This window comes from Equus przewalskii, chromosome 4 (assembly GCF_037783145.1).
Source record: "Equus przewalskii isolate Varuska chromosome 4, EquPr2, whole genome shotgun sequence".
Lineage (NCBI taxonomy): Eukaryota > Metazoa > Chordata > Mammalia > Perissodactyla > Equidae > Equus > Equus przewalskii.
This window is the reverse complement of record NC_091834.1, coordinates 106143944-106169552: the sequence shown is the minus strand read 5'-3', so window position 1 is coordinate 106169552 and position 25609 is coordinate 106143944. Positions and strand designations below refer to the sequence as shown.

Here is a 25609-nt window from a genome sequence, read left to right as displayed (position 1 = left end):
TTGAGGGACTCAGAAGAAATAGGAGTAAAAGTTTCCACAGCTGTTAAGGATCCTGAGAAAGAGTGTGTGTAATGAGTTGAATGGGGCTCCTCACCCCAAAAGACACGTCTACCCAGAAGCTGCGAATGTGACCTTATTTGGAAAAAAGGGTCTTTGCAGGTGTAACTAAGTTAAGGCGATCGTCCTGAACTAGTCAGGTGGGCTCTAAACCCAAGGACACGGAGACACAAGAGGAAGGCTCTGTGATGACAGGCGGAGATCGGAGAGAGGGCTCCACACGCCGAGGAGGGGCAAGCCTGCAGGCAGCCACGAGGAGCAGGAGGGGTGTGGAGCTGAGTCCTCCTGGGCCTTCAGAAGGACGCCCCTGCCGACGCCGGGCCTCAGGTGTCAGTCCCCCCGAGCTGGGAGAAAACAAGTTCTGTTGCTTAACCACTACGTTTGCAGGAATTTGTCACGGCAGCCCGAGGACCCTACTGCAGTGTGACTCCCTGACAGGCCAGGGAGACGGGAGAGGGGTGCTGAGCCTCCTGGGGGGCCTGCACTCCCTTGCAGCTCAGCCTCAGGCGGGGCGTTTCTGAGGGCACAGGCTGGCCGTTATCAGCCACGGGCAGTTCCATTCTCGGCTGGAGATGGAGCCGGAGTGCGCCGGGCACACCTTGCTGGGAAAGGCGCTCTGTCTGAAGCCCAGCATGGTGGCCGCAAGCGAGGGGCCAGGACGCAGAGGCATTCGCGCTGCCGCCCCGGAGAGAATGGAGATGAGACTGTGATTCCCTCACAATTGTGCCTGATGTGGTTCTGGGTGCGTCCGAGTGGCTGCAACCCAAAGAATTGTTCTCCAGCTTCGGTTGGGTCCTAAAGTCTCTGATATATGAGATATAAGCAGCTTCCACTTTCTCATCACCATGGTTTTCTCGTGACCTGTTGGAAGCTCCAGGATGTCTCTCAAGGATAAAAACTCTCCTTGGACCGTTTCAGTTCCACCTGAAGATTCTGGCTCTTGCCCCTTCGGTTTACAGCGTAAGGCAAGGAAGCTGGGCTTGCCTATGCAGGGTGCCCGGCACGGGGGTCTCTGCTTGCAGAGGAGCCTGGAACCCCACTGTTCTGGCGCGAAGCCTCTTCCTTTTCTACCACAGCACGTCACTGCGCGGTGCCTGTTTCAAGTACAACAATTATGTATTGCTTTGGAATTAGTCCAACTATTATTACTGAGCTGAATAAACACATACATATATCTTTTCAGCTTGCACAATTTAGGCCATAAGTATTTATTAGTGTGCACACACACGCAGATCCTAGGATAGTCACTGAACGTGGTATTTCGTTAGCTTCATTATCCCAGTGAATCGCATTTCCTGGACGAAGACGCTCTGCCCACGTCGTGCTGGATGGAGGGAAACCAACCAGGCAGGGTTTCCTCACAGCCTCTGGAAGCCACTGGATCTTGATTCATTATACATTATAGTGTTTGAGATTGTCCATTTCATTGTTTTATTAAGGATAAGATTCATTTACCTGTGCTTGCTAGAATAACTTTGTTTTCCTCCCCTCAATGTACTCTTTCTTCTTTTTGTTTTTTGAGGAAGATTAGCCCTGAGCTAACACCTGCTGCCAATCCTCCTTTTTTTGCTGAGGAAGACTGGCCCTGAGCTAACATCCGTGCCCATCTTCCTCCACTTTATATGTGGGATGCCTATCACAGCATGGCTTGACAAGTGGTGCCATGTCCGCACCCGGGATCCAAACTGGCAAACCCTGGGCCACTGAAGCGGAATGTGCACACTGAACCGCTGTGCCACTGGGCCAGCCCCTGTGCTGTTTCTTATGATTCAACATGTCGAGATCTCAGGGGAGGACTGACTGGAGTAGGAGGGATAATTGAAGAAATTCCAGTTGTGTTCTAGAACATGAAGCAACGTTGGAAACACATGCTCCGTTGGAAAGATGCTGCAAATCCTGGAGATGAGTACAGAAAAGACCAGAGAGATGCAGACTGCGGGAGAGATGGTAACACCAGGGCCTCCGCACAGCCCTCGAGGGTCAGGAATGGTTTCCACCTGGGGGCATGGTGGGTGGGGGAGGGACACAGAGAGGAAATCGGCGATAGGATCTGGCCTTAAAGGGACTTGCAGCATAATGAATGAGCTAGGACATAATTACAATTATAATACAAGTTAAAACGTGGCAAGTTTCATGGAGGAGAAAAAAATAAAGTACCGCGGGAGCTCGATGAGGGGAGCGACGATTTCTGCGGGGAGGATCAGACAGCCTCTGTTGAGAGGCGCTGAGCTACGACTTTATTACTTACTTCCAGAAGCCAATAAATTTTATAATCTTAATTTTCTAGATGTTTTCAAAGCATGGAACATATTCAGCTCCCTCTGAATTTAACTTGAAGAGCAGTTAGCAAATTAAGATAGAAAAACTGGTGCGCGTGACGCGGCCTGCCGCCCAGCACCGTTTCTTTGCCCCTCTCTGGCAGCGGTGGGACCCAGAAGAGGTTGTGCATCCTGTTTCTCCACGAGAAAACTGGGAAGAAAGACAAAAAAATTTCTGCAGTGTGCTGCTGTAATAAACTCGCTATCTTTTTAATTGCTTGGCATTCATATCACTGCTTGTACTGCTGCAGAGTAAAACACTTACTCAGATGATGGCTAAGAACGTGGTGAGGGGGAAGAGAGCAAGAGAGACAGACAGACAGAAAGAAAAGAAAAAAAGCAAGCAAGCTAACGAGCCATCTTGGAAATGAGATCATCTTTTCATGTGTGCAGTTTAATGATTTCTTTCGTTTGAAGCAATGTAAAAGCAAGTAATTACTGTTATTCCTAATATCCTAATGCCAAATGGTAAACCCCGGGCGCTGGAGAAATAGATGGGGTGCTGGTGCTTGATGATCCTGCGTGCGATAGATCACGGTTGATAAGATGTATTAGCGCCATTATCTAATTTGATCAGGTAGCCAAGAAATATGTCAGCAAGTTCGCCCGCATTTATGTGTGTGTTTGCTTGGTGTCGAGTTCCTCACGCTGGAAAATAAAAGCAATTTGCAGAAATGCTTGTGGCTCCGGAGCTGTGGAACGGCTTCCCCCAGTGAACACCTCGGGCGTTCTGGAAGGCTCTGTTACGGGAGGCGAATATCAGAGGTTCCCCCCAGCCAATGAGGCTGCGCCTCTGCCTCACAGCTCTGGAAATGCTAAGCGGGTAATTACAAATCGCGAGGCGCAGGTGTGCCAGGTGACGTTTGGTAAATTGCTTTTGATCTAAATTGAGATGCTTGGGGATTTAACTTCTTAGACAAAAAGGGCATAAATAAATAATCAGGATTTTAAGGTTGGAACTTGCAAGCAAGCTCTAAAACGTCTTAATGCACTTAAGGAGGGAGGTGGGTGAGCGTTGCGGGCCGGCCCTCAGCTCGCCCACTGTGCGGTGGCACTTGTCCACCTGATTAGCTTGGAACTGAGGCTTGGCAAAACGTCCCGCGAGTTGGGAAACAGAACCTTTTGTAAGGAACATGAGTTGCTCTCAAATGTCCCCAGTTTCATTTCTTATCTCAGAAGAGAGAAAAGGGGAAGAGCAGTGAGCTGCTAGCGGTGGGTCCACTCTCTGGACCGCAGCGCGTGGCCGGGACACGGCGGATCCCGGGGAGGGAGGGTGTGCGCCAGCCCGGAGACACCTCTCGGGCACACCTCCCACAGGCTGTGCACGAGGCCGCTGTCTACACTGCCCTGCTCACATCGCATTCCCTCATCGAAACCACACCTGATGCGGTCTGCAGAGCTCAGAGGTGGGGGCTCTTTCTCGTCATCTTTCTCTTACGTTCTTCTGACAACAGGGATGATGCAGGGGTGCTGGCACTTTTCTCTTTGGCCTTCCAGACCATTGGCTGACCTCCTTGGCCCTGTGCTGGGCTCTGGGGGGCTGGTCTCTGTGGGCCACACTCGTCTGGGCTTCGTTGCCTCTGACTCCTCCCGGGTTTGAGCAGTGATGGTGCTGGAGAGATCAGAGGCAGAACCCTTTCCTGCCGGGTCGTGGTGGTGGGGTCCGTCCTCCTCTCAGGCCGCAGGCTGTGGGCCCATGCCCTTCCCTCAGCCCTGGACCTAGGGCGTGTAATGGCCCCCGCCGTGTGAATCTGTGCGTGCCCCCCCGTCCTTGGATCCCGTGGCTCTGCTGGACCCCTGCAGCTCCTCCCACCGCTCGGCCGAGCTGCTCAGAGTGAGGTCTCTGCCACTTGCATGACTGGCACGGAGGCGAGCCCATCAAGGCCGTCATGAACCGTCCTAGAAAAGTCCTAAATCCCCAGTTTTGTAATGGTCTTAGTTGGTCAGAAAACACCCAGCCTTTGGGAGGAGTTAACTTTCTGTGGCTCGGCTGGCTTGGATGTGAGGTATTGAGGAAGTACAGATCAATTCCTTTGATTGGTGTGTTTGCTCATTCAGCCACTGGTCCATTCCGGAGGAAGGTGAGCCGTGCTAGGCCCAGAGAACGCAAAAGCATGCTGAGATGTCGTCCTGCCAGGGAACAGAAACAGACAGTAATCCCATAACCCCACCAGAATGTGACCGCGATCTGTATTTCATGCTGCGAAGGCGAAGCATGGCATCATGGGCGGGCAGCAGAGGGGCGTGAGGCTGGGAAGACATCGAAGGGCTGGGGCCCAAGGGAGACCCACTCAGATCTGTGGTCACAATATCACTCTGGTTGTTGGGTGGAGTATGGACCACAGCGGGCACGGGGCCATCCTGCAGCAATGGGGGAGTGGGCGGGTGAGAGATGGTGGGGTCTTGGATCAGGGTGGTAAGCGGGCTGAAGAGCGATGTGCGGTGCTTGGAAATCTTTACTGGGAAAATCTGGCAGAACTTTGGTAGCAGCTGAGTGTGAGTTTGGGGTGAAGTAGAGGGATGGATCGAGGAGGAGTCCCTGGGTTTTGGCTTGTGTGACCGGCTGAGTCAGGGATCCTTGGAGGAGGCCCAGGTTGGAGGGAACAGTCACTTAGTTCCAGAGTCTTCCGGACGCCCCCACGCCCCAGCGGAGTGGGCAGCTTGATACATAGGTCTGGGAGTGGAGGGTGTCCAGGCCGGAGTGTCAGTTTGGTGGGCATCGTTGTAGACTCTGACACTGAAGTCCTGGGTGTTTCCACTGAGCTGGGTGCTATGGGCATGGTAGAACCGATGGTTTTGGTTCATAAGGTTTTTCAAACATGAAATGATTGGGTAGAAATACGACTGGAAAGGGCCTGCTATCATGGAGGAGTGTACCAGGGGACTGTCCAGGGAAGTCAGAAACGAGAAAGCCTCGTGCGCCCCAGTGTCTGAGAGGCCGCCCTCCTTTGGGGAAAGGATCCGCCTCCCGCAGACGCTGCACCCCGAGGGCCCTCTGTCCTTCCTGTGCCAGCCCTTCACGCTCCTCTGTCTGCCTCCTTCCGTGCGTGGGGAGCAGGGGGCAGCGCCCCGAGGATGGCAGGCACAGCACCGGACGTCCCCCATCAGTTAACTTTCCTAGCTAACATCACGGGACGGCCACAGGCAGGGAGCCCTCAAAGAATCATGTGTAGAGAGCTGGACGTTCTGATCAGCACTTTTTCTTTGTTTTTTCCCCAGAATGTAGCGCACCTCTGGGGAAGGAGCCAGGTCCCCCTGCGTCACCTCCTGGGGGAGGGGCAGACAGCTCCCCAGCACAGGGGGGGTCTCCGTGTCCTCCGCCCCCCGGGCCTCTCTTTGTCCCCCTTCTGCTGCCGGTCACTCAGTGTGAGGACTCGCACGTAGCTGATGGTGTGGCGCCATCGCCCCTTGCTCTCCGGGTCTCACAGAGGCCGATTACCCAGGCCAGACGTCTTCCAGAGCAAATGGGACTCACATTTCTGTCGTGGACAGTGGTTTCCCACCGCCCTCACCTCTCCAGAGCCCGCATGCCTGTCCCCCCGCCCAGTCTTCCCTCAGCTATGGCTGATCGCGGGGTTCTACTTGTCTCTGTCTCATCGGTTTCCTCTGGGTTTTGTCGAGAAGTCTCTGCCCCGTAGACTAACATTGAAACGCCCAGGGAGCTGACTGTTCAAAAGAACTTTCTGGCAATTCCTTTAAAGCAAAGGGTTTTTTTTGCAAAGTGAACAATCCCTCCCAATCAGCATTTCTCTTCTTCGTATGACTTGTTTTATGAATATACATTCTGTGTTATTTCGATTACATATTTATATATTATATATTATACATAATATTACGCATATTTTAAATCAAAGAAGACAACAGTTATATTTTTATGATTTTCAAAGAAATAATGAGGCCTCATGTGATGAGCTTATGACAAAGCTGTGTGCTTTCAAAGCAAGTAAACTTCAGAAGGTCATCTGTAGCTGGCTCATGGGCTCCTTCGTGCGTTCAGCTGTTAAGGGTGTGCCGAGGGCCAGTGGCTCAGTGAACATCTCTGAGATTGTTCACCCTGCGTTTTGTTTTGTTTTAAATTTCAAAGTACTCTCCACTGACTCCTGAAAGTATGACGTATGTATGTTTATAGATTAAGGTATTTTGCTTCAGGAACTTCTGTACACTCCCTGAATTTATGTATCTCAAACGTACTGGGAATCATTGAAATAAACACTGTTGATTTTCCTCCAACAGTGGTTAAAAAATTATGAACCCAGTGCCGAGCCTGCTGAGCGTGGGTCGCCCACTGCCACAGTACCTGGTCGAGTCTGTTTCTTCTCCCCTTTTACACGAGCAGAGAACAGAGCCCTCTTGTTTGATTATTACCTGGGCACATTTGCTGTATGATAAAAAAAAAAAATTCTGCACGCCATTGATTCCCACCCAGACGCCCTTAGGAGAAGAGGTTCATTTTCATCTTCTGTTTCCCAAATGAAGCTTTAAATCTAATTAGATCTTGAAAGAAATAACTGTGATATGGTTTCTGTAAGTAGAGGGCCTCTCATTTAAATAATGTCCTTATTTGTTTATGTTGCGTGATTTACAGTAAGTGATGAAATTCTTTGGGCTAGCATGCTGCACACTTAAGGGATCTTTTGCATAGAGCACTTTGAGTAAGTTATAAACCATTCTAGACACAGAAAAATTTAATTGTTATAACAGTTAATAGTGTAATAGCATACTCCAGCACCTAGTCTGGCCCTTTTATGTAGCGGAGGCCCAATAAATATTTGTAGAATGGTGAACTCATGCTCATCCATCACCTGGATCAGGAGAGCGCAGCTATTTTATTAAGGTTTAGCTTTTTCCCGTTAGTTTGCAGTGGGAAGTTGAAGGGAGAAATCCTAGATCTCGTTAACAATTTCAGGCTTTGGAAGAGAAGAATCTACTACAGAAGGAGGCCCGGAGATTCAGAGGCATCCGCGTTGATGGGTGTCTGGCCGAAGAGAGGAAGGGGCGGTCAGCTGGTGAGAAGCTGTTTCAGGCTGCTGCGCGAATCTCGTTATTTGTTCCGCCACTGTGTTTGAAGCATTTTTCTGCTTTTCATGGCATAAAGGACTTTCCTAAGGGCTCAAGGTACACCTTAGGCTGGGTTTACCTTAGGTTGGATGCTGAATCCAGCGTCTTGAAACAAAATGTCTGCCTCAGCATTTTTATTCATAAATATATGTATTTATAAATTTTAAAATAATTTCCCTGAAATTTGCTGTGTGATGAGAAATGCAAATGTTAAGGCGGACTTACAACGAATAGAGATGCCCTGGAAGCAGCTGGTTCCGGCAGCGGTGGCTAAGCCTTGACGTGGATTGGCTCTCTCCACGGTGCTCTGAGCTCCTGGCTCAGGGTTAGCAAAATGGGGGTGAATGTTGAGCAAATGTCACCAGATTTAAAAAAATGAACCCTGTTTTAAACCCTTTGGAATTCAGGCTTCTTCTTCCTCAGGAACGTCCTTCCTTCACTTTCTTTCCACTTTCCTCTCCAAGTGGCAAAATCGAAGACTCTTGCCTGATGGACCCCTCTGCTCCGAGGAGACTTGTCAATGTCTGAGAGAGTCAAACTGAAGACAGAAAAAATACAGCTCAGCCCTGCTCTCAGATTTCCTCTGAGCTCCCTGCCTTCCGGGGATCGCGCAGTAATTAGGACAAGGGGATGTTTGAGATTATGTCTTAGATAAACGGGGACAGAACTTCTCTAAGCTTCACCAATTGTCTTATCTCTGAAGCCGAACACACTAACATCAATGTCGAACTTAACTAGGCTCGTGTGTAATGTAAGAAAAGGAAAGACGGGGAGACAGCCACCTCTGGGACCTCAAGGCCCAATCCAGAAGGAGAGGGTGTAAGGTTGTCCCCTACTCCCTGGGGACAAAAACCAGTGGCCCCATTCAACTCAGGACTCTGGGAAGGCCAGGTGAGAGAGTCTCTTCTCTTGTAAGGGACACGTCCCCTCTTCAGAGTCCATTTGATGGTTTTCCTCCCTTTCAGGGTGGATGGAACTGTTGGGACGAACGTGGTGGAAAGAAGACCAGCCTGGGAATTCAGCGGTCTGGGCTGTGCTTCCAGGTGCCCTACAACCAGCTGCGTGACTGAGAGGGAAGCACTTTCTCTTCCCGGCCCTGAGTCTCTACAGCCCTTCCCGCCTGGGAGGTCCTGGGCTGGGAGGCTTGAGCTGCTGTGGGTTCAGGGAGAAGGGAGGACATCTTACCCCCTGTGGGTCTGAGGGTCCTGCCTACAAAACCTCCTTGATCTGACAGGGAAGACAGCGTAGAAGTAGGGTTTCTGGGGACGCTGAGGTAGGTTTTTTTCCCAGAAGGTAGTAACTGGTCTGGGCAACTGCCTGTTTGAGTAGTAAAGGGGTTTTGCTAACTCAGGAAAAGCAAAACAAAAAGATGAAATAAGGATGGAACTAGAGAATTGAATATGGATATTTTTTTCCTTGTTTCAAAATGAAATTTTAATAGATGTTGGTAATAATCTTTAAATTGCTCATAGCTTTGGAGCCTTGAGTAAATTAGATATCCTTCTGAGTCTCAGTTTCCTCATCTATGAATGATAATTCATATATAATGACAATTCTATATGATAATTATATATCATATATATGATAATTATGTGATGATAATTATAGCTCACCTTCAGGCAGCTGTGAGGATTCAGCACGATCGGCCATCACATCTGAGGCACCAACTCAGTGCCCAACTCAGAGTGAACACCCAAGACAGGACCAGGATTAGTTTCCATTGTTGTAATGACCATCTAAAGGGGTAGTGGTCTCTTAATGAGCTTCTCCCTTAATCATTTTTGCAAGACGATGACAGTGACAATGACAGAGAAGACTGAATTTTGAAGACGATTATTATCGAAGTGTCTTCTTGGCGAATCCTTGTCACATTTCACTCTGACCTGGAATTAAGGGTTAATGCTGCGTATCCTCGAATGTGGCTCTCCTTGCCTGTAGTGAAATACCTGGCTGTTCGTCTTCGACTGGGTTTTTCTCTGAGATGCTATTTTTCTTTGTACTCTGAATGTTATGCTAAGTTTGGGCTGAGCTATGATAGGTCACTTGTGCAATTAATGGTGGAGTATTACAGCAGAAAAGAATTTTAGAAACAAGGTAGTTCTGGATTATGTGCGTGTGTGTGTTTGGCTATATATGGGTGATTATAAAAGCCGAAACCACTCTGTTTTCCATCCGTCCACCCATCATGCACCCACTCACCCACCCATCCATTCATCCCCATTTCGCTTCCTCCCACTCCTCGTGTTTCTGTCTTGCCCATGGTCCTCAGCATAGGTTGTCCCCCCTGCAAGGAAGACCCCATCCCTGTTGCCATCAACTCCTCCTCATACCTTGAATCTCACTAAACATCACTTCCTCAGGGAACCCTTCCAGATCTGCCAAACCATAGCTTCCCCCGGTAACATGAAAGGCGTCAGAAGGTGTGCTGGACGAACACTGTCTTCTTCAAACTTGCCCCGCCCACCCTCGCCCCTGTACGCCATCATAATGATCGAGGGGGTCCACTGACCAAACCCAGTCTGGGATTATCTTAACTTTCTTCTTGGCCCTGAGCAGCTGTGCAGTGCCCAGCGCTGTCCCACTCAGGCCAGCAGCCAACAAGCGGCCACGGAGTCACACTGTTGGCATTCCCTCCTCTGAGGGACACTCGGTCATCACCCCAAATTGACCGTGGGTTTTTCAGACTGTTTCCTCCACCAGGAATGACTTGTCCTCCCACCCCATCCCCTACTGACTGCTTGTTACCCCTCCCAAAAGGCCCAGTTCCCTGCTGCCGCCTGCATGAGATGGTCCCATGTCCCCACAGCCAGGTCTCTCTCCCTTTTGAGCCCATATCTGACTTGCTGGTACATTCTTAGTGGCGCATACCCTCTTCTGGTCTTATTCTGCCTCCCGGACAGTGACTGGCTTGAGAGAAGTGATGGTCTTACTCAGCTTCGGGTGATGAATTTTGTACATAATCGAATTTTCAAATTCAATGCATATCTTTCTATTTGTTTTCCCATTTAGTTGTTTTTTGGTGCACTTCGTTATCTCCTTTGTTCGGTTATATTTTGTGTCACATGTGGACCATTTGCTTGGTTCCTTCATTGCTTTGCCTCAAGTCCCCCTTCCCACAGCTGTGAGTAGGGGGCCACGGGGAATAACTTGAGGGGTAGTCGGATCACCCCTCCTGCCCAAATGTGTCACTCCTGCCAGCTGGCACACTGCCTGAGGTCCCATAGAGTCACCCTTTGGATCTGAGTACTGAGCCTTTAGCATCCCTCTGTTAACAGACAGGTGTCCCCTGAAGGATGACACGTTACACCTCCTGCCCCCATCTCGACAATTAACCTGGGTTATTGATTGGTTCACTATCGAGCACCTCAGTGATCTGAGCACTTGCTTAGCGAGAGGGTTTAGAGAGCGGCAGTCTGGAGCAAGGGGTGCTTTGGGATCAACCCATAGCACAGGCCTCTGGAGAGCCCAGGGGCAACACAGGGTGCCGGCCAGGAAGGGTGTCTGTGGGAGATAGGGCCCACTGAAACTGGAAGGTGGACATCAGAGAGTTTTCCCAGCTGGCCCTGGCCGCTGCCAGCTCAGCCATGGCTTGGAGCAACGTGTGTTTAAAGTTGTGACTTTAATTAACATGCCGTCTAGTCTCACTTCCTGATTCCTGACAAAGAATGAGCCCAGTCCAAGAATGCCTTTTGAGCATATGGCCCTGCCATGCATGGCAGACTCCACATTGCTCTAGGTGCACAGTGGGCTACCATTTCTCAGCCTTAATGTGAGCTGTGGGAATGGAGCAAAGGCGTTTTGTTGATGTTCGTCAGGAGCGTGGGTGGATATGGGGCTGTTTGCCTGGATTGGGGCCGCTGGGAGAGAGGGCCACCAGTCCCATGAGTCAGTCTTGATTGAGGATCTCCTGAGTGGTGACGGTGTGCCAGGCACTGTTGGCAGTACCAACTGTTAAGATCCCATTGGAAGGAACTGTCACGACATCAAGAAGCCGGAGAGGAAAAATCAAACACAATCTGAAGGCGAGTTTGAGGCAACAGGATCACAAGCATCCCAAGGTGCTTCTCTGCTGGATTCGCTGGGTGCTGCCCAGCACTGGGCCCTCTCTCGTTCCCTCGGAGAAGCTGCAACCTTCTGCAGGATTCCCACACTTCGCCCCCTGCTGCCTCCGCCCCCGTGCCTTCTCATCAGAGGCCTTGCCTTTCCTGCAGGGTGAGGACAGCCGCTCTGCAGGGCAAATGCCTCTGGTGCTCCCATCTCCTCTCTGAGCCCCCCGCCATCACTGGGCCTGCCCTCCTTCCCTCCTGCCAGGGCTGCTCAGCCGCCCTCCTCTGCAGCGACCTCCCTTTATGGAGCATTCTCGCTCTCTCTGCAAATGTTTCCCTCTTTTCTGATGCTTTTGACCAGATTTACAAGTGCTCAATCTCAGAAGACCTCTCCCTCCACCCTGGGGCTCCATCACCTGCAACGCCATTTCCTCCTCCTGTTCCCTGAGTTTCTCAAGTGGTCCACAGTCGCTGAGCCGTCACCACGCCTTGGATGCTCCTCAGGCACTGTAACCAGCCCGCCCCATGTCCCGCGCTAGCCACTGTGCCGGGCAGTCCCTCCTGTCTGCAGCTCCTCTCGGCCACCGGTTCCTTTCTGGGACCCCGCCCTGTCCTTGCTGCCCTCCACCCCAGCTGCTCCGTGGCAGGAGGAGCTTCTGTCTCTCCGAGCTCTTTCCTGAGTGTTGGTGGCTCCCAGGCTTCTCTCCCAGGTTTTGGCCGTCCGTCTGCATAGGCTCCTCCGGGGCCACACGGCCAGCTCTGATGACTTAATTGCCATTGACACTCAAATGGTCATCTCTAGCTGACTCTCTCTTAAGCCCAGACCCACCTCGTCTGGACAGACGCCGCTCTTTGGGTGTCCCACAAGAGCCTCCAATGACCCGCAGCAAACTTGTGAGCTTGCAGTCCCCTTGGGAGCTGCCTGTCCCAACGAGCGGGGCTGCTGTCTGCCTGCGCCCAGGACAAGGTCACGGGAGCGCCCGACCAGAGACCAGACCTGTGCTCGCCACTCACCCTGGTCTAAGCCACCCACACCCCCGTCCTGGGTTGCTTGCCCCAACTGGTGTCCCTGTGACCCCTGTCTGCCTTTAACCCGTTGCCCGTATTGCAGCCCACATCATCCGCCTGACGCAGGTCCCTCTTTAAACCCCTTGGTGGTTTCCTATTGTCTTTAGATGGATCCCAAGTCCTAGACACCACTCATGAGGCCCTTCAGGATCTGGTTCTTGCTTACTTTGCATCCTTATTTCTTGTCCCCCCACTCCAGACCTCAGTGACCCCATCCACCCTCCATACTCTAATCTTGCAAACAGGCTCTTTCGTTCTCTGATTCTCAAGGCCTCGCGTGTTTGCCTTCCTCCTCCTCACTCTCCTGGCAATTTCTTCCCCAATCCTTCAGGTCCCGGCTGGTGTGACTCTTCCTTCAGTAAACCTGTCGCCATCCCAGCCACAGTAAGACACCCCGGTATGCGCTTCTGTCACGCCGACTGTTTCTTTCTGTATTACAGATCTTGTCACACTGAATTTAAGCTGATTTAAACTGTCTGCAGCCCCGTTACACTGTCAGCTTCGAGAAGTTTGAATCCCTAGGGCGTGGGCATAGTAAACTCTCACTAAATGCTGGTTGAGTGAGTGAATGACGAAGTGAATACGTTCAGAGGAACTAGAGTTCAAAGCTCTTTAGAGCAGTGGCTCCCTTATTTGGGAATTTCATAGATCATTTAAAATGTAGGAAAAAATGTACACTAAATTCAGGTTGCCAACCTTAGATATTCTAAGTGAAGATATTAATTAAAATAAAATTTATTTACTCTCACCACAATTTCATCAAAGAAAGAGCATTTAAAACCAAAATAGTAGGAGAGCATTATATTAGAATGAAAAAAAGTAGCTTAAAGAAAAACTCACCAAATTGTCATTAATCAGAATTTTTCTCCTTTTTTCCAAGACACCTGAAGACCTCCGTGTGGGCTGGCACTAGTCTGAAAACAGATGTTTAGGAAGCTGTTTTCAAGAGCAGTCTTAGAAACTTGGGAGGACTCAGATTTGAGCTGTGCTTGAAGGGTGTGTAGGATGTGGGCACCAGAGAGCCCTGGGGTGTATCAGTCAGGGTTCTCCAGAGAAACGAAACCAATAGGACGTGTAATTTACTGTAAGGAATTGGCTCCCATGATCACAGTGACTGACAAGTCCCAATTTTGGGGCTGGCAAGCTGGAGACCCAGGAAAACTGACATTTCAGTTTGAGTCTCAAGGCAGGAAAAAAGCCAACGTCCCAGGAGAGCTCTCTTTCTTGGGGGAGTGTCAACCTTTCTGTTCTATTCAACTCTTCGGTTGATTGGATGTGGCCCACCCACACTGGAGAGGGCAGTCCACTCAGTCCACTGATCGAAATGTTATTCTCATCCCAAATCACCCTCAGAGACACCCTCAGAATAATTTTTGACCAAATATCTGGGTGCCCCCAGCTCAGTCAAGTCAACTCATAAAGTAACCATCACAAGGTGCCTGTGTGGGGGATGGGAAAATCGTTCCCCAAAGAAGGTCAACGTGGCAGAAGCAGAAAGTGTGAGGGCAGAATAGAGTGGGAGAGGTTGCTGGGGGCCCTGGAGGCTAGGTGTGGGGTTGGAGAGGGGAGGGGAGTAGTCTGATCCACATCCTAGAAGATGTCGAGTCTGCAGTGAAGGAGTCCATCTGCAGGCACTGGCGGGGTGTGGCAATGAGGGGACAGTGCTGCAAGCTGAGTGGCCAAAGGGCAGACTGTGCGAGTTATCCATTGATTGCCTCTCAGCTCCAGGCTCATCCTTCTTTGCCAGTTCACCATAGTGGATGTGCGCCCATTAGATAATGCTTCTTTGTCAGCTGGCATGACGTTAAGCCTTGTCAGCGCTGGGCCCTGGAGGGACCCTGCAGGGGGAAGGGGTTTGACGTCCTGGCTCTGGTGTGCTCAGCAGGGTCCGGTAGCATCTGAAATTCCTCTAGTTCATGATCCTGCAACACAGGCAGCTTCCCAGGGCTCGGTGCCAGCAGTGTGGACAGCTCAGTCGCCTGCAGCACAGGACGCTGTTCCAGTGCTGACCTCTGCAGAACAAGTGACTTCCCCAGGGCTGGCCTGCACATGGGTGACTTCCCCAGTGCCCGGCTCCTGCTGTGCACACTGGCTGGCAGCTTCCTTGGCAGAGCTGCTCCAGTGAGACACCTTTCTGTGAACAGCTTCCTGGGCTCCCTAGGGTGGGATTTCTGGCAAGTTCCATCAGTGTGGCACCGCAGAGATGTCTTTGCTGCTGAGTGAGCCATGGGTGAGCATCTCCAAGAAGGTCTGGATCTCAGCCCTGGGGCCCCTTCTGTGGATTCTCTACCTCAGACCTGTGGGAGGAGCTACTCGTTGGCTCCTGTATTCTTTAGATTTCTCCCTACCTCTTACGAGCAAATCCCTCATTATGCCAATTCCCCTTTGCAGCTGGCGGTTCTTTAGACTCAGTGCTCTCCCTTCACATGACTATGGGTCTTCTCTCCTGCTTAGGCCCTGATGGGTACGACATCATTTCTGCTATACTCTCTTGGTGGAAGGAGTCGAGAGCCCACCTGGATTCAAAGGACTGGGACAGAGACCCCACCTCTCGATGGGAGGAGTGTCGAGTGTTTGCAGCAGCTGCTGGAACCACCCTGACTGCGGCAGGTAGGCATTCTAAGGCTGCCTCTGACTGATATATGGATGTATGAATGTGAAAAGACCAGGAAAACCCTAAATAACTCTGTGCTCCTTACCAGGGGTCTTCTGGAAGTTGTTTTCATTATCTAACTAACCCAATAGTGGCTTTAAGTTTGGAAATTACAGGTAAGGTATGAGAAGATGTACCAGGGCAGACAGCTGTGGACGGAATTATTAATCAAGAAGACCTTTTAGAAAACCTTGGAATTTACCAGGGTCAACAAATAGAGTTACCTCTGATCTCAGCCCATAAATCTCTTTGCAGGTGATGGTTTCAAACTCAGGCTCTGTTACAGTTGATGAGTCTAAGTATTAATAGGATGTTAATAATCGTCCTTCCTGAGCTCCTTCCCATGCACCAAGAGCTATGAGCGCTGTTTCCATGAAGCGTCTCCCCACTTTCACGCAGCATTACTTTCATGCAGTCATTACCCCGCGTGGTGAGGCCACCCAGGTCTGGCAGGAGGAGACCTGAGGTCACCCAGCCAGTGCTGGCCAGAGCCAGGATTCGCACCCAGAGTGTGGCCGCTGACTTTTTAGCTCCCTTGCCTTCATCTAAGGACCCAGATGTGTTTCTCTCGCCCAGCGTCGCCCCGCAGACATTTCAGGATGGCTGTCACCTCCTCCCCAAAGCCTCTCTTCTCCACTCTGATTTCAGTACTTCCTGAAACAGCAGTGTCTACACCTCACCCTTCTGATCACTCTTTTCTGGTGAATTCTAGCTTGTCAATATCTTTAATTCATGGCACTCAGAGTTGGACAGAACACTCCAAAATAGTCTAGGAGCTGTAAAGTTATCAAAATAGTTCTGAAGGATCTGTAAGTGTGGAGAAGGTATCAGAGATGAAATACAGAGAGTGGATTCGTCCGTGGCATAGGGAGACAAACGGGTCAAGAACATTCATTGTGTTAGAGTCATCTTCTCTTCCTGTGGGTGATTGTCTCAGTTTGGGCCACTGTGACGAAAACCCCACAGACTGGGTATCGTAACTGCAGACGTTTATTTCTCACAGTCCTGGAGGCTGGAAGTCCAGGATGAGGGTACCGGCAGATTTCGCGTCTGGTGGGAGCCCATGTCCTGGTTCATGATGGTGTCTTCTCGCTGTGTCCTCACGTCTCTTCTTACAAGGGCACTAATCCCATCCATGAGGCCCCACCTCACTACCTAATTGCCTCCCCAAGACCTCACCTCCTAATAGAGTTAGAGTTTCAACATATTAATTTGGGGGGACACAAATTCAGTCCATAAAAGTGACCTCTGATAAAGAATGAAGAAGATGTTCAAGTGTGATGCCAAAGCAGATAGCATTATAAGTTCCAGTAAAAGGCAGTTAATTACTGTGCTTTTCCCCTCGATTTACACATTAGCTATAATTTGTGCTGAGAAAATACTCCTTGTCATTACCGAGTTGAAATGCTGACTTGGTAGCTAAGGGGTCTTCTGCGTGCTGAATGGCCACGGTGCGTAGACGCAGGTCACTGTTTCGTGATCCCTCGGTGGCGCTATGCATTATCATCATGTGGTCAGAGTCCCCTCACTCTCCTCACCTCTGTCCTCTTATTTCCAGCAACTTTGCTGTCCACACGACACTACCACACAGGAAACAAACTCGTGAGACCGGAAGGTGCTGTCTAACAGGACCTGGAGGATTGCTGAACGGAACGCAGCAGCTTCATTAAAGCAGAGGGAGCCGGGTGGCCTGGATGAGGTTGAGCGCTTGGCCGCAGGCCCTGGACTATCAGGCTGACCCAAAGGCTCTGCTCGCTGAGGGTGATTTTTAATTATCCAGCTTTGTATGATGTCAAAAATTTTTCACAATGAAGCATCAAAAACATTTGGATTTAGGGGCTGGTCTGGTGGTTAAGTTCACACACTCCACTTTGGCAGCCTGGGGTTCGTGGGTTCGGATCCCAGGTGCAGACATACACACCACTTGTCAGCCATGCTGTGGCGGCATCCCACATACAACACAGAGGAAGACTGGCACAAATGTTAGCTCAGGGACAATCTCCCTTGAGCAAACAGAGGAAGATTGGCAACAGATGTTACCTCAGGGCTAATCTTCCTCACACACACGCACACATGAACCTTTTGGATTTAGCCCTTGCTTCCAGAAGAGTTCTATAAAATTCAAATGTGTTCCTTGGTGTACTGCCCTGTTAGTTCAGAGTCATTGCTGTTAGTTCATCACTCTCATGGCCGCTTCTTGGTTAGGTCCTGTGGAAATGATATATGAGTCAGGAAGTTCTGGACCTGGGCAATGGCTACTGAGTGTGAAGAGGAGTTGTAACGATGGAGAGAGAAGCCGAGGAGAAGTCCACAGCATATAATGTACTAGAGCTCTAGCTTTGGTTGGGGTGCAGGTTTTATACCAACGTACACAAATGCAAGAGCACACACACACACATACACACGGACACACAGACACGTTCTTCTGAACTCATCTGATACAGAAGACTTCCAGCATGAGAAGACTTACACCCAACCTCAATGAGATATGGAAACAGGAGGGAAGCCAGACTTCGGGAAAAGTGTAAGTTCAGTTGTGATCATTTGAGATTCTGTGGCTGTGGGACATACAATGCAAGTGTCCAGAAGGCTGACACGTGTGTCTGGTGGCCTTCAGGAAGGAGATGTGGGCTGGAGGTTTGCATCTGAGCACCACGGGTGTGTCGAGCATTTGAAGCCATGGGTGTAGGTGAGAAGAGAATCCCTGTGGGGAGGGAGTGGGTCAGCACGTCAACGTTGCTCCCGGGTCAAGTGAGATGAAGGTCGGAAAGCTTCCATCTGATCCAGCGAAGGAAGGTCGTTAGTGGTCTTGACAACAGCAGTGGGGAAAGGAGCCAGGCTGAGTGACAAACAACAGGTCATCGAATCATGTGTCCTCTGAGATCAGCCTGGAGCCCCGGCCATTTGGTCTCCCCTTCACCCCACTGGGCCCTGAGGCGTCTCTGCAGAACCCGGTGCTCCTGAGGACATAGTTTGAAAACCACCACTCTCCTGAGATAGCAGACTGAGCTTTGCACAACTAATGAGCTGCCCCTCGTGGGACACTGAGCTTCCATCTCCTGGGAGATGCTGCTTGCGGGCTAATTTGAGTGATTACAGTGTAGTCCAGGTTCATGGGCAAGGTCTGTAAGCCTCGTCAGTGGGTAGCAGAATGACTGCAGTTGTCATGGCTTCCCTTCAGGTTGATTTCTCGTGGGCGGATCTGAGATATGCAGTGAGAACACATCCAGCTTACAGCTGTGCAGGTGTCTGGGCCTCGGAGCCTCGAGAACCTTCAAACTGCACCTTGGTTTCTCCTTTACCTGAGTTACTAGTGAGGAGCTAACTTTATTCTCTCCCTCTGTAGTCCTGTGCTTCTTGGAAAGTGCAAATATGCAGTAAAATGGTCACAAGCTGAGTAAAGCAGGTCACCCAGAGCATCCTGAGCAGCCACGAAGAGCCTGCTCCCTAAGGAGCCCCCACGCTGGTCCCCGGCTTCAGGTCCCGCTTCTCTGGTCTGTGCAGGGTCATGTTGATCCCTTTCAGTGGAGCTCAGATTTTGTCATTCTTTCTCTTCAAGGACTTCAGGGCCTTTCCATGGTGTTTACAGTAAAGCCCATCTCCCAACCGCGGCCCGCCCTAGAGGCTCCAGGCTGCCTCCTGCTGCTCTGTCAACTCACTGTATTCTGCTCCCTCTTCTGTGGCCTTTCTTTTCTTTCCCTTTTTTTTTAAAGTTTTATTTTATTGTGGGAAGACACTTAACATGAAAACTACCCTCTCAACAAACGTTTAAGTGACAGTAACGATTGCTGACCACAGTACAACGTTGTGCCACTGGTCTCTGAAACGCACTCACCTTGCTGCGCCTCACTCTCTCCCTGCACTTTCTGTTCCTGGGTCTGCTCTCTTCCCTTCTCTTTGTGCGGCTAATTTCCTCTCCTCCTTTGAGTCCCGTCTCATGAAGGACTCTCCTGACAGCTGTCTGCCATGGTCTCCCGCCCCTTCACCTCATCCTCTACTCTTTTCACTTCCTCTGTCAGAATTTGGGAAAGTTTGCTTACCTGAAATGGTCTTTGTCTTTCATATTCATGAAAATATCCCCAGCGAAGTGTCCTCAGCCTGATTCTTAGAAGGGGCTCCAAGGATTTTTGTTGGATGAAATAGTTAATCAAAATGTTGTATTTCTCAGTCAAAATAGTTATGCTATTAGCGTTATTGCTGGCTTTGTGGTAGATGCCGCCATCATGGCCTGGTCAACTGGTTACGGGGCTGTCTGAAGACTTGTTATTCTTCATTTGAAACTTCTATGATAATAATAACTAGTATTATAATAATTATTATTAAATCTTTATTACCAGAGGTGGCCGGCAAGGGAACAGTCCCCATGATGAAGTGGACACCTTACGTAGTCACAGCTTGGACAGAAATCTGTTTTTGCCATGGACAGGCTTAAAATTGTAGGCAGCCGTCTATATTAGTGGAATTCAAGGGTCAGAATATTAAATGAACTGACATTCGGCTCCCTGAGATGACACCGCTGGGGCTCCTCGGTCAGTGGAGAGACAGGAAAACAGCCTTTGACATGGGGTTCGGCTCACTCAGGCAGGGCCCGAGCAGGGATGGAGGGACGGGGGAATTTCTTTTGCATCCGTGGCTCGTTAACTGACAGGGGAGCCTTCGCTCTTGTTCTGAAGCAGGAACTGAGCGTTCTGGGCGGAATCCAAATGTCTGGATGTCAACCTGAGCCTGTCCAAGGGGATTCTGCAGGGCAGGAGAACACTTCTATGAAAAGATTATCTTTAGCTACCAGGAGATCATAGACGTCTACCTCAGCGTCAGTGAAATTTGTAGCCAACTGACTTGTTTTTGGTTAGGGCTTGTGTTTCTTAAAGTTTGATTCTTGGCTGAATGAAACCACTTAGTGAGCTCATCTGTTTTGGGCCAAACCAGCTTAGACTGAGGAAGAGGACCTGTGAGCACTCGAGTCATACTGGTTCAGTTTGGGGAGCAGGGATTCACGGGGACGGCAAGTGCGTTGCGGTCTGTGAAGTTCAGACACCTTTCCAGGACACGGAGTCTTGGGGCTCTACCCTGAAGCTCACGGGGGAACGGAGGTGGTCTGATAAAGTGAGTGCAGACTAGTGTCTCAGAGACCCAGCTTCCAGTTCCAGGCCCAGCAAGCTTCGTTACCTCGGACCCATCGCCTTTAATGTGCACGATTCATTTCCCCATCTATAAATTGAGGATCTATATGAATGTAGCTACTCTCTGTCTCATTCCACGCATTCCAATAAGGACTTGAGGCAGCTTAAAACGAGCAGAAAAACACCATTAATAAGAAGTAATAGGATAGAAATAGAAGTAGGAAGGTAGGAACAGAGGGGAAGAGCATAAATAGAAAGACCGAAAGCCCACAAAGACGTAATACTTCAGCCTCACATTTGACTTTGAGCTTCCCGGAATGCAAAATAAGTACGAAGGCGTGGTGAGACTCACAATTCTCGCCATCAGAAAGGAAGAAACATTTTAGTTCTTGGGAGGAAGCAAACTTTTTCTGAGAACTGGAAGCCAAAAATGTTTACCTTGGACTTTCATGTTAGGCCCTGAGGGTTAGAGCTCAGTGTCCTCAACCACAAATGCAGCAAGAAATTCCTTAATTATTTATATCCTTACTGGTCCCATGAAGGACTTGGAGTGACAGTTTTCATAACGTGATTTTGTTTTTTTAAAGATTGGCACCTGAGCTAACATCTGTTGCCAATCTTCTTCTTCTTTTTTCTTTTTCTTCTCCCCAAAGCCCCCCAGTACATAGTTGTATATTCTAGTTGTGAGTGCCTCTGGTTGTGCCATGTGGGATGCCGCCTCAGCACGGCTGGATGAGCAGGGCCATGTCCGTGCCCAGGATACAAGCTGGCGAAACCCCGGGCCGCTGAAGTGGAGCCGGCGAGCTTAACCACTCAGCCATGGGGCTGGCCGCCGTAACATGATTTCTTATAGTGACGCTCAGGGAGACACATTGCTCCAGGAGCTGAATCTGTGAGAGATTATGTAACAGGGCCCAAACCCCTCATGTTCTAGAGGCCTCCCCTGGTCTAAGGCTAGTGGTCCATATGCTCAGGGCGGGGAAGATCCCTACCCCACCTGACTCCATAGGGCTATATGCAACTCAGACAAAGCAGTTCTAGAAAATACTTTAGAAATTATAAAATGCTAAAAAAAAGTTTATTCACTAAGTTATGACATAACAAAGAAAAATATGAAAGCTGTATTACAACTTTCCTTTAAAATACCTACTTCTTGAGTTTTATGAAAAGAAATAAATCTATGGTGCCCTCTTGCTGCCGTACCTGAAGACACTGAGAGAGCCGGGGACTGTGACATTTCTTTCCCCACAGCTGCCTATTGGTCATGGGAGTTTCTTGCAAGCCCATGTTTTAGAATCTGGAATTCCAGGGAATGTCTTTGCCAAAATGAGATTGATAGTACATTTCCCATTTGTTGTCATTTTCTGCTTTCGAAGAAGAGAAAATTTTATTTGCAAAACAAGATTTATGATCATAGTAAAAATTCCCTCTGGAATGTAAACTCCATGAGGGCAGGGTCATTGGTCCGTCTGTTCAGCTCTCTCCCTGGAGCCTAGAGCAGTGACTGGCATCGAACAGGACTTAGTCAATGCCTGTAGAGCAAGCGAGGGATGGAGTGTGTAACAGAGTACATGCCAGTGGGTGTGGGAGAGAAGAGTTGTCAAGGGCGTGGGATTATCGTGATTATGAGACCAGAAATACCAAGGGTGAAGACAGAAGTAAATGTTGGAGGGATTACCTGCTTAAACGCCACCTGGGGATCCCCAGAAAGCTACCAACACACTGCTATGGAGTACCTGTGATTAATATTATTTCCTGATTTTGCATGAATACCATTGTAAAACTTTAGCTTCTCTGTAAATATCTGAGGAAGACTATCTTATAAGTATGGAAATTTCAAATTTGCGCTTGCAAAAACTATTTAAATCCTTCAAGTGAATCTCTGGGTGACAGATAATTGGCTGATTGCCTAATTTTTTGGTATTAATTTAGCTGGATGCCAATGGACACAGGTGTGCCTGCTGTCTCTTCTTAACTTCCAAGCACCAGTGTTTGAGTCGTTGCCTAATAGGATTGCCCCTCCAGCCTCAGGTTTAGCCTAGAGTCTTTTCAGTGGTTGCATGTGAAACCTTTGTAGGGAGCTGGAACATTTTTCTGAGTTATGTTACTATCAAACTGTGCTTACAGAAATCCCCGTGGACTGGGAGCTGGTCTGCAAGTGTGTGTGTGTGTGTGTGTGTGTGTGTGTGTGTGTGTTGATTATATGTGTTGAGGCAATTTTTGTTCACAGACCTGTAGAATGGATATGGAAGAAAGAGCCCGGGCCTGGGGTCAGGAGGCCACTTCCAGTTCCACCTGTCACCATTGAGCGTGTCATCTCTACCCGTGGGTTCATTTCTCAGGACCTCAGTTTCTTTGACTGCAGCCTGGTGTTAAATGAGGCGATCACTCTAACAATCTGTGTGCTGAAGTCAGTATTTCTCAAAATGGGCCTTCCCAATAGCAAATAATTGCTATTTGGTGGAAAAAGGACCTAAGGTCTCACGAGTTTGGGGAATGTTTGGTTAAACGCAGCTACACTGCAGGAGTCTCAGGAACTATTACATGTTAGCATACATCCTGACTCCCAAAGGAAGATGAGTGCGTGTTTCCCACCCGGCCTGTCCGAGGACCGCTTACTCCCCTAATGCTGATTGTTGCCTAATCCTTCCGACAGCGGCCTTCTGTGCACCCCACTCACCTGCTCAGCCCTTTCCTTTGATGTTCTCACATGGAATATGAAGCTATTTCACTGGCTCGGTGGTGAACAGCTTTTTCGTGACCAAGCCTCAGTCTGCGATTTTTCTCCCCATCCTGAACAGCATATTGGGAATGAATGTGTCTACATGGCGCAGGGCTCGCAGAGAGGCCCAATGCGGCTTCGCTGTGGGGGAGCACCGTCAGGGTCAGGTTTTCTGCTGTGTTAGGAGGAACTTGTTTTGCCCCCTTGGGTCCCTTTGGGGTCTTCGTGTTGGAAACCACATGACCAAATGGTTCCGAGTGTTCCGTTTTCTGAAGGTGGACTTGCTTCTTAAATTTTCGTTGACAATGTGGTGTATGTTCAGGAGGAACTAGGTGACAAATAGAAAGACATCTAATTCTCGTGTGTAGAGGCTGATAGCAAAGGTGTGTCGGCTTACTGCCTGCAATCCTAGGAATACTGGCTGTGGGGGCTCCTGTGGGCTTTTGTGTTTTTAATTTTGAATGACTGAACATGATGAGTTCCATCAGTCATGAGCCTTTGCAAGTGCAACCCTTCCACGGATGGGTGTGTGTTCCCAGGTTGTGGGGTGCGGCTACAGGCAGCGTGCCAGCAGGAAGCCCTTTATGGCTCTGTTATTGGGTAATCTGGGAGCTTTCTGTATGGAGTGGGGGCTGTGGTTTGGGGGTATTACCTGAAGAGCCAGTCAGGGCCTGTGATCACATCACACATCTATTTTCTTGCGAGATTCTTAAATACTCAGTGATCTTCACTTGGTACCAGTGTATTTGGAACACGTTTTTGCTTTTCGACTATCTGTAAGACCACGGGAAGAGACGGCTGGAACGGAATCCTCCACACAGTGCGTGGCCCTTGTCGCCTCTCACTGTAAATCTCAACACAGACTAGCTCACTGTGTGGGCGGTGCCGCCCCCACACTGAGCTTCCCATATGGCTCCCTTCACTGCGACGTCCTCATGGGACCCCACCCACATAGCGGCCACGAGCATGCTTTGTTGCAAGGGCAGGTGAGTTCCTCTTTCAACAGTCATAACGGGAGGTCATTGTGTCTCCCCTCGATAAGTCCAGCGAGGGAGAAATGATTGCTGTCCAGGCTAGTGTGTCTTATGGTCAGACAGTTCTGTATTCGGACAAAGTTCTTTCTTCCTGTAACTGAATAACGCCTCCCTAGGTCCTAGTTCTGAACTTAGGTCCTACAGAGAGTACACCACTTCCACGTGACAGTCATTTCAGCCATCATGCTGAAAAGACAACTTTTTTAGAGCAGATTTAGGTTCACAGCAAAATTGAGAGGAAGGTATAGAGATTTCCCATGTACCCGCTGCCCCCACACATGCACGGCCTCGCCTGTTAAACACCCCCCACCAGAGAGGGAGATTGGCTACAATTGATGAGCTCACACTGACACATCATAATTACCCAAAGTCTATGGCTTACATTGGGGTCCCTCTTGGTGTTGTACATTCTGTGGGTGTGGACAAATGTATAATGACATGTGTCCAGCATTGTGGTATCATACAGAGTAGTTTCACTGCTCTAGAGACCCGGGTTCATCTTATAACATGATTTCAAGACCCTCTCAACGTCTCCGTTGACTCCCTTTGGGCCTGCAATGTTGTATCAATATCTCCTCTACCTTATGGCTGGACCGCGTGGCATTCCTGAGAGAGGCAGGCCAGTGTGAGCCCGTGAGGCCATGGTCTGGGCCCGTCTGCACCGAGCGGGGCACGGGCACAGAGCACACTGCAGCCTCTGTGGGGCCACTTGGTACTGTTTCATGCACTGATTCACCCAGCACATGTCTGTTAAATGCCCAGTGTGCGCCCATTGCTGAGGATGTGACGCTGAGCAAAAAGGCTCAGCCGGGGAGAGGAGTGCAAGGGTCTGTCTCTAATGGACCACATTTAAAGGCTGTCATTCCAAAAACTTCTGAATTATTATTATTTTTTAACACAAACGGTTATCCTCAGTTTTCTCTAGATTCTGCAGTTAGGTCTTGAAGTGCAAGATTTTTCATATGAAGTTAGTTTCAGCTATTTAGCTATTTGTTTTTATTTAGCCTGTCAGGTATGTATAACCTGATGCATTATGCTCCTCAGCTTTGTCACATGTGCACTCAATGGACACACTTTCTACTGTTTACTGAAATTGTTGATAAAAATATTCATCAGGACAGGGTCACAGAGAACCTACGGCAGACCACTACAGACTCCCTCCAGGAGGGCACTAATCCACATGTGGGTCTCCCACAGAATTCAGTCCACTATTCTTGTATTGTAGAGGATTTCTTCCCAGGATCTAGGGTGAAAATAGGAATTAACTTGAATGGTGGTTTACTGTAATTAGAAACCAAATTGTTTGTGCAAATTACTTTTCTGGTTAGTTTATTGTCATAAGATTTTGGACTAATCAATGGTAATCTTAAATGTCTTCCAATAAACATCCTATGTTTTGCTCAAGGAGAAGGAGGAACATTATGATCATCATTGATGGCCACTTTCCCACCCCCGCCCTCATTCTTTCAGATAGCCTGAAATTTGTAGGAAACCGGAAATCCTTCAATATGGCACGTTGAGAAACTAGAA

At 49.4% G+C, this 25609-nt stretch overlaps 1 protein-coding gene across 6 annotated transcripts in view; it reads left to right on the top strand.

The window, feature by feature from the left end:
• The window catches only part of LOC139083091 (uncharacterized), a 130852-nt gene that overhangs the window by 54996 nt on the left and 50247 nt on the right, over window positions 1-25609 (top strand). For all 6 annotated transcript variants that reach the window (XR_011539654.1, XM_070618062.1, XM_070618063.1 and 3 more), the window contains exon 3: window positions 15002-15157. Coding sequence is in view for 5 of the 6 variants with exons in the window: in XM_070618062.1 (XP_070474163.1) it covers window positions 15102-15157 (56 nt within the window). In the remaining variant the exon portion in view is untranslated. The remainder of the gene's footprint in view (window positions 1-15001; window positions 15158-25609) is intronic.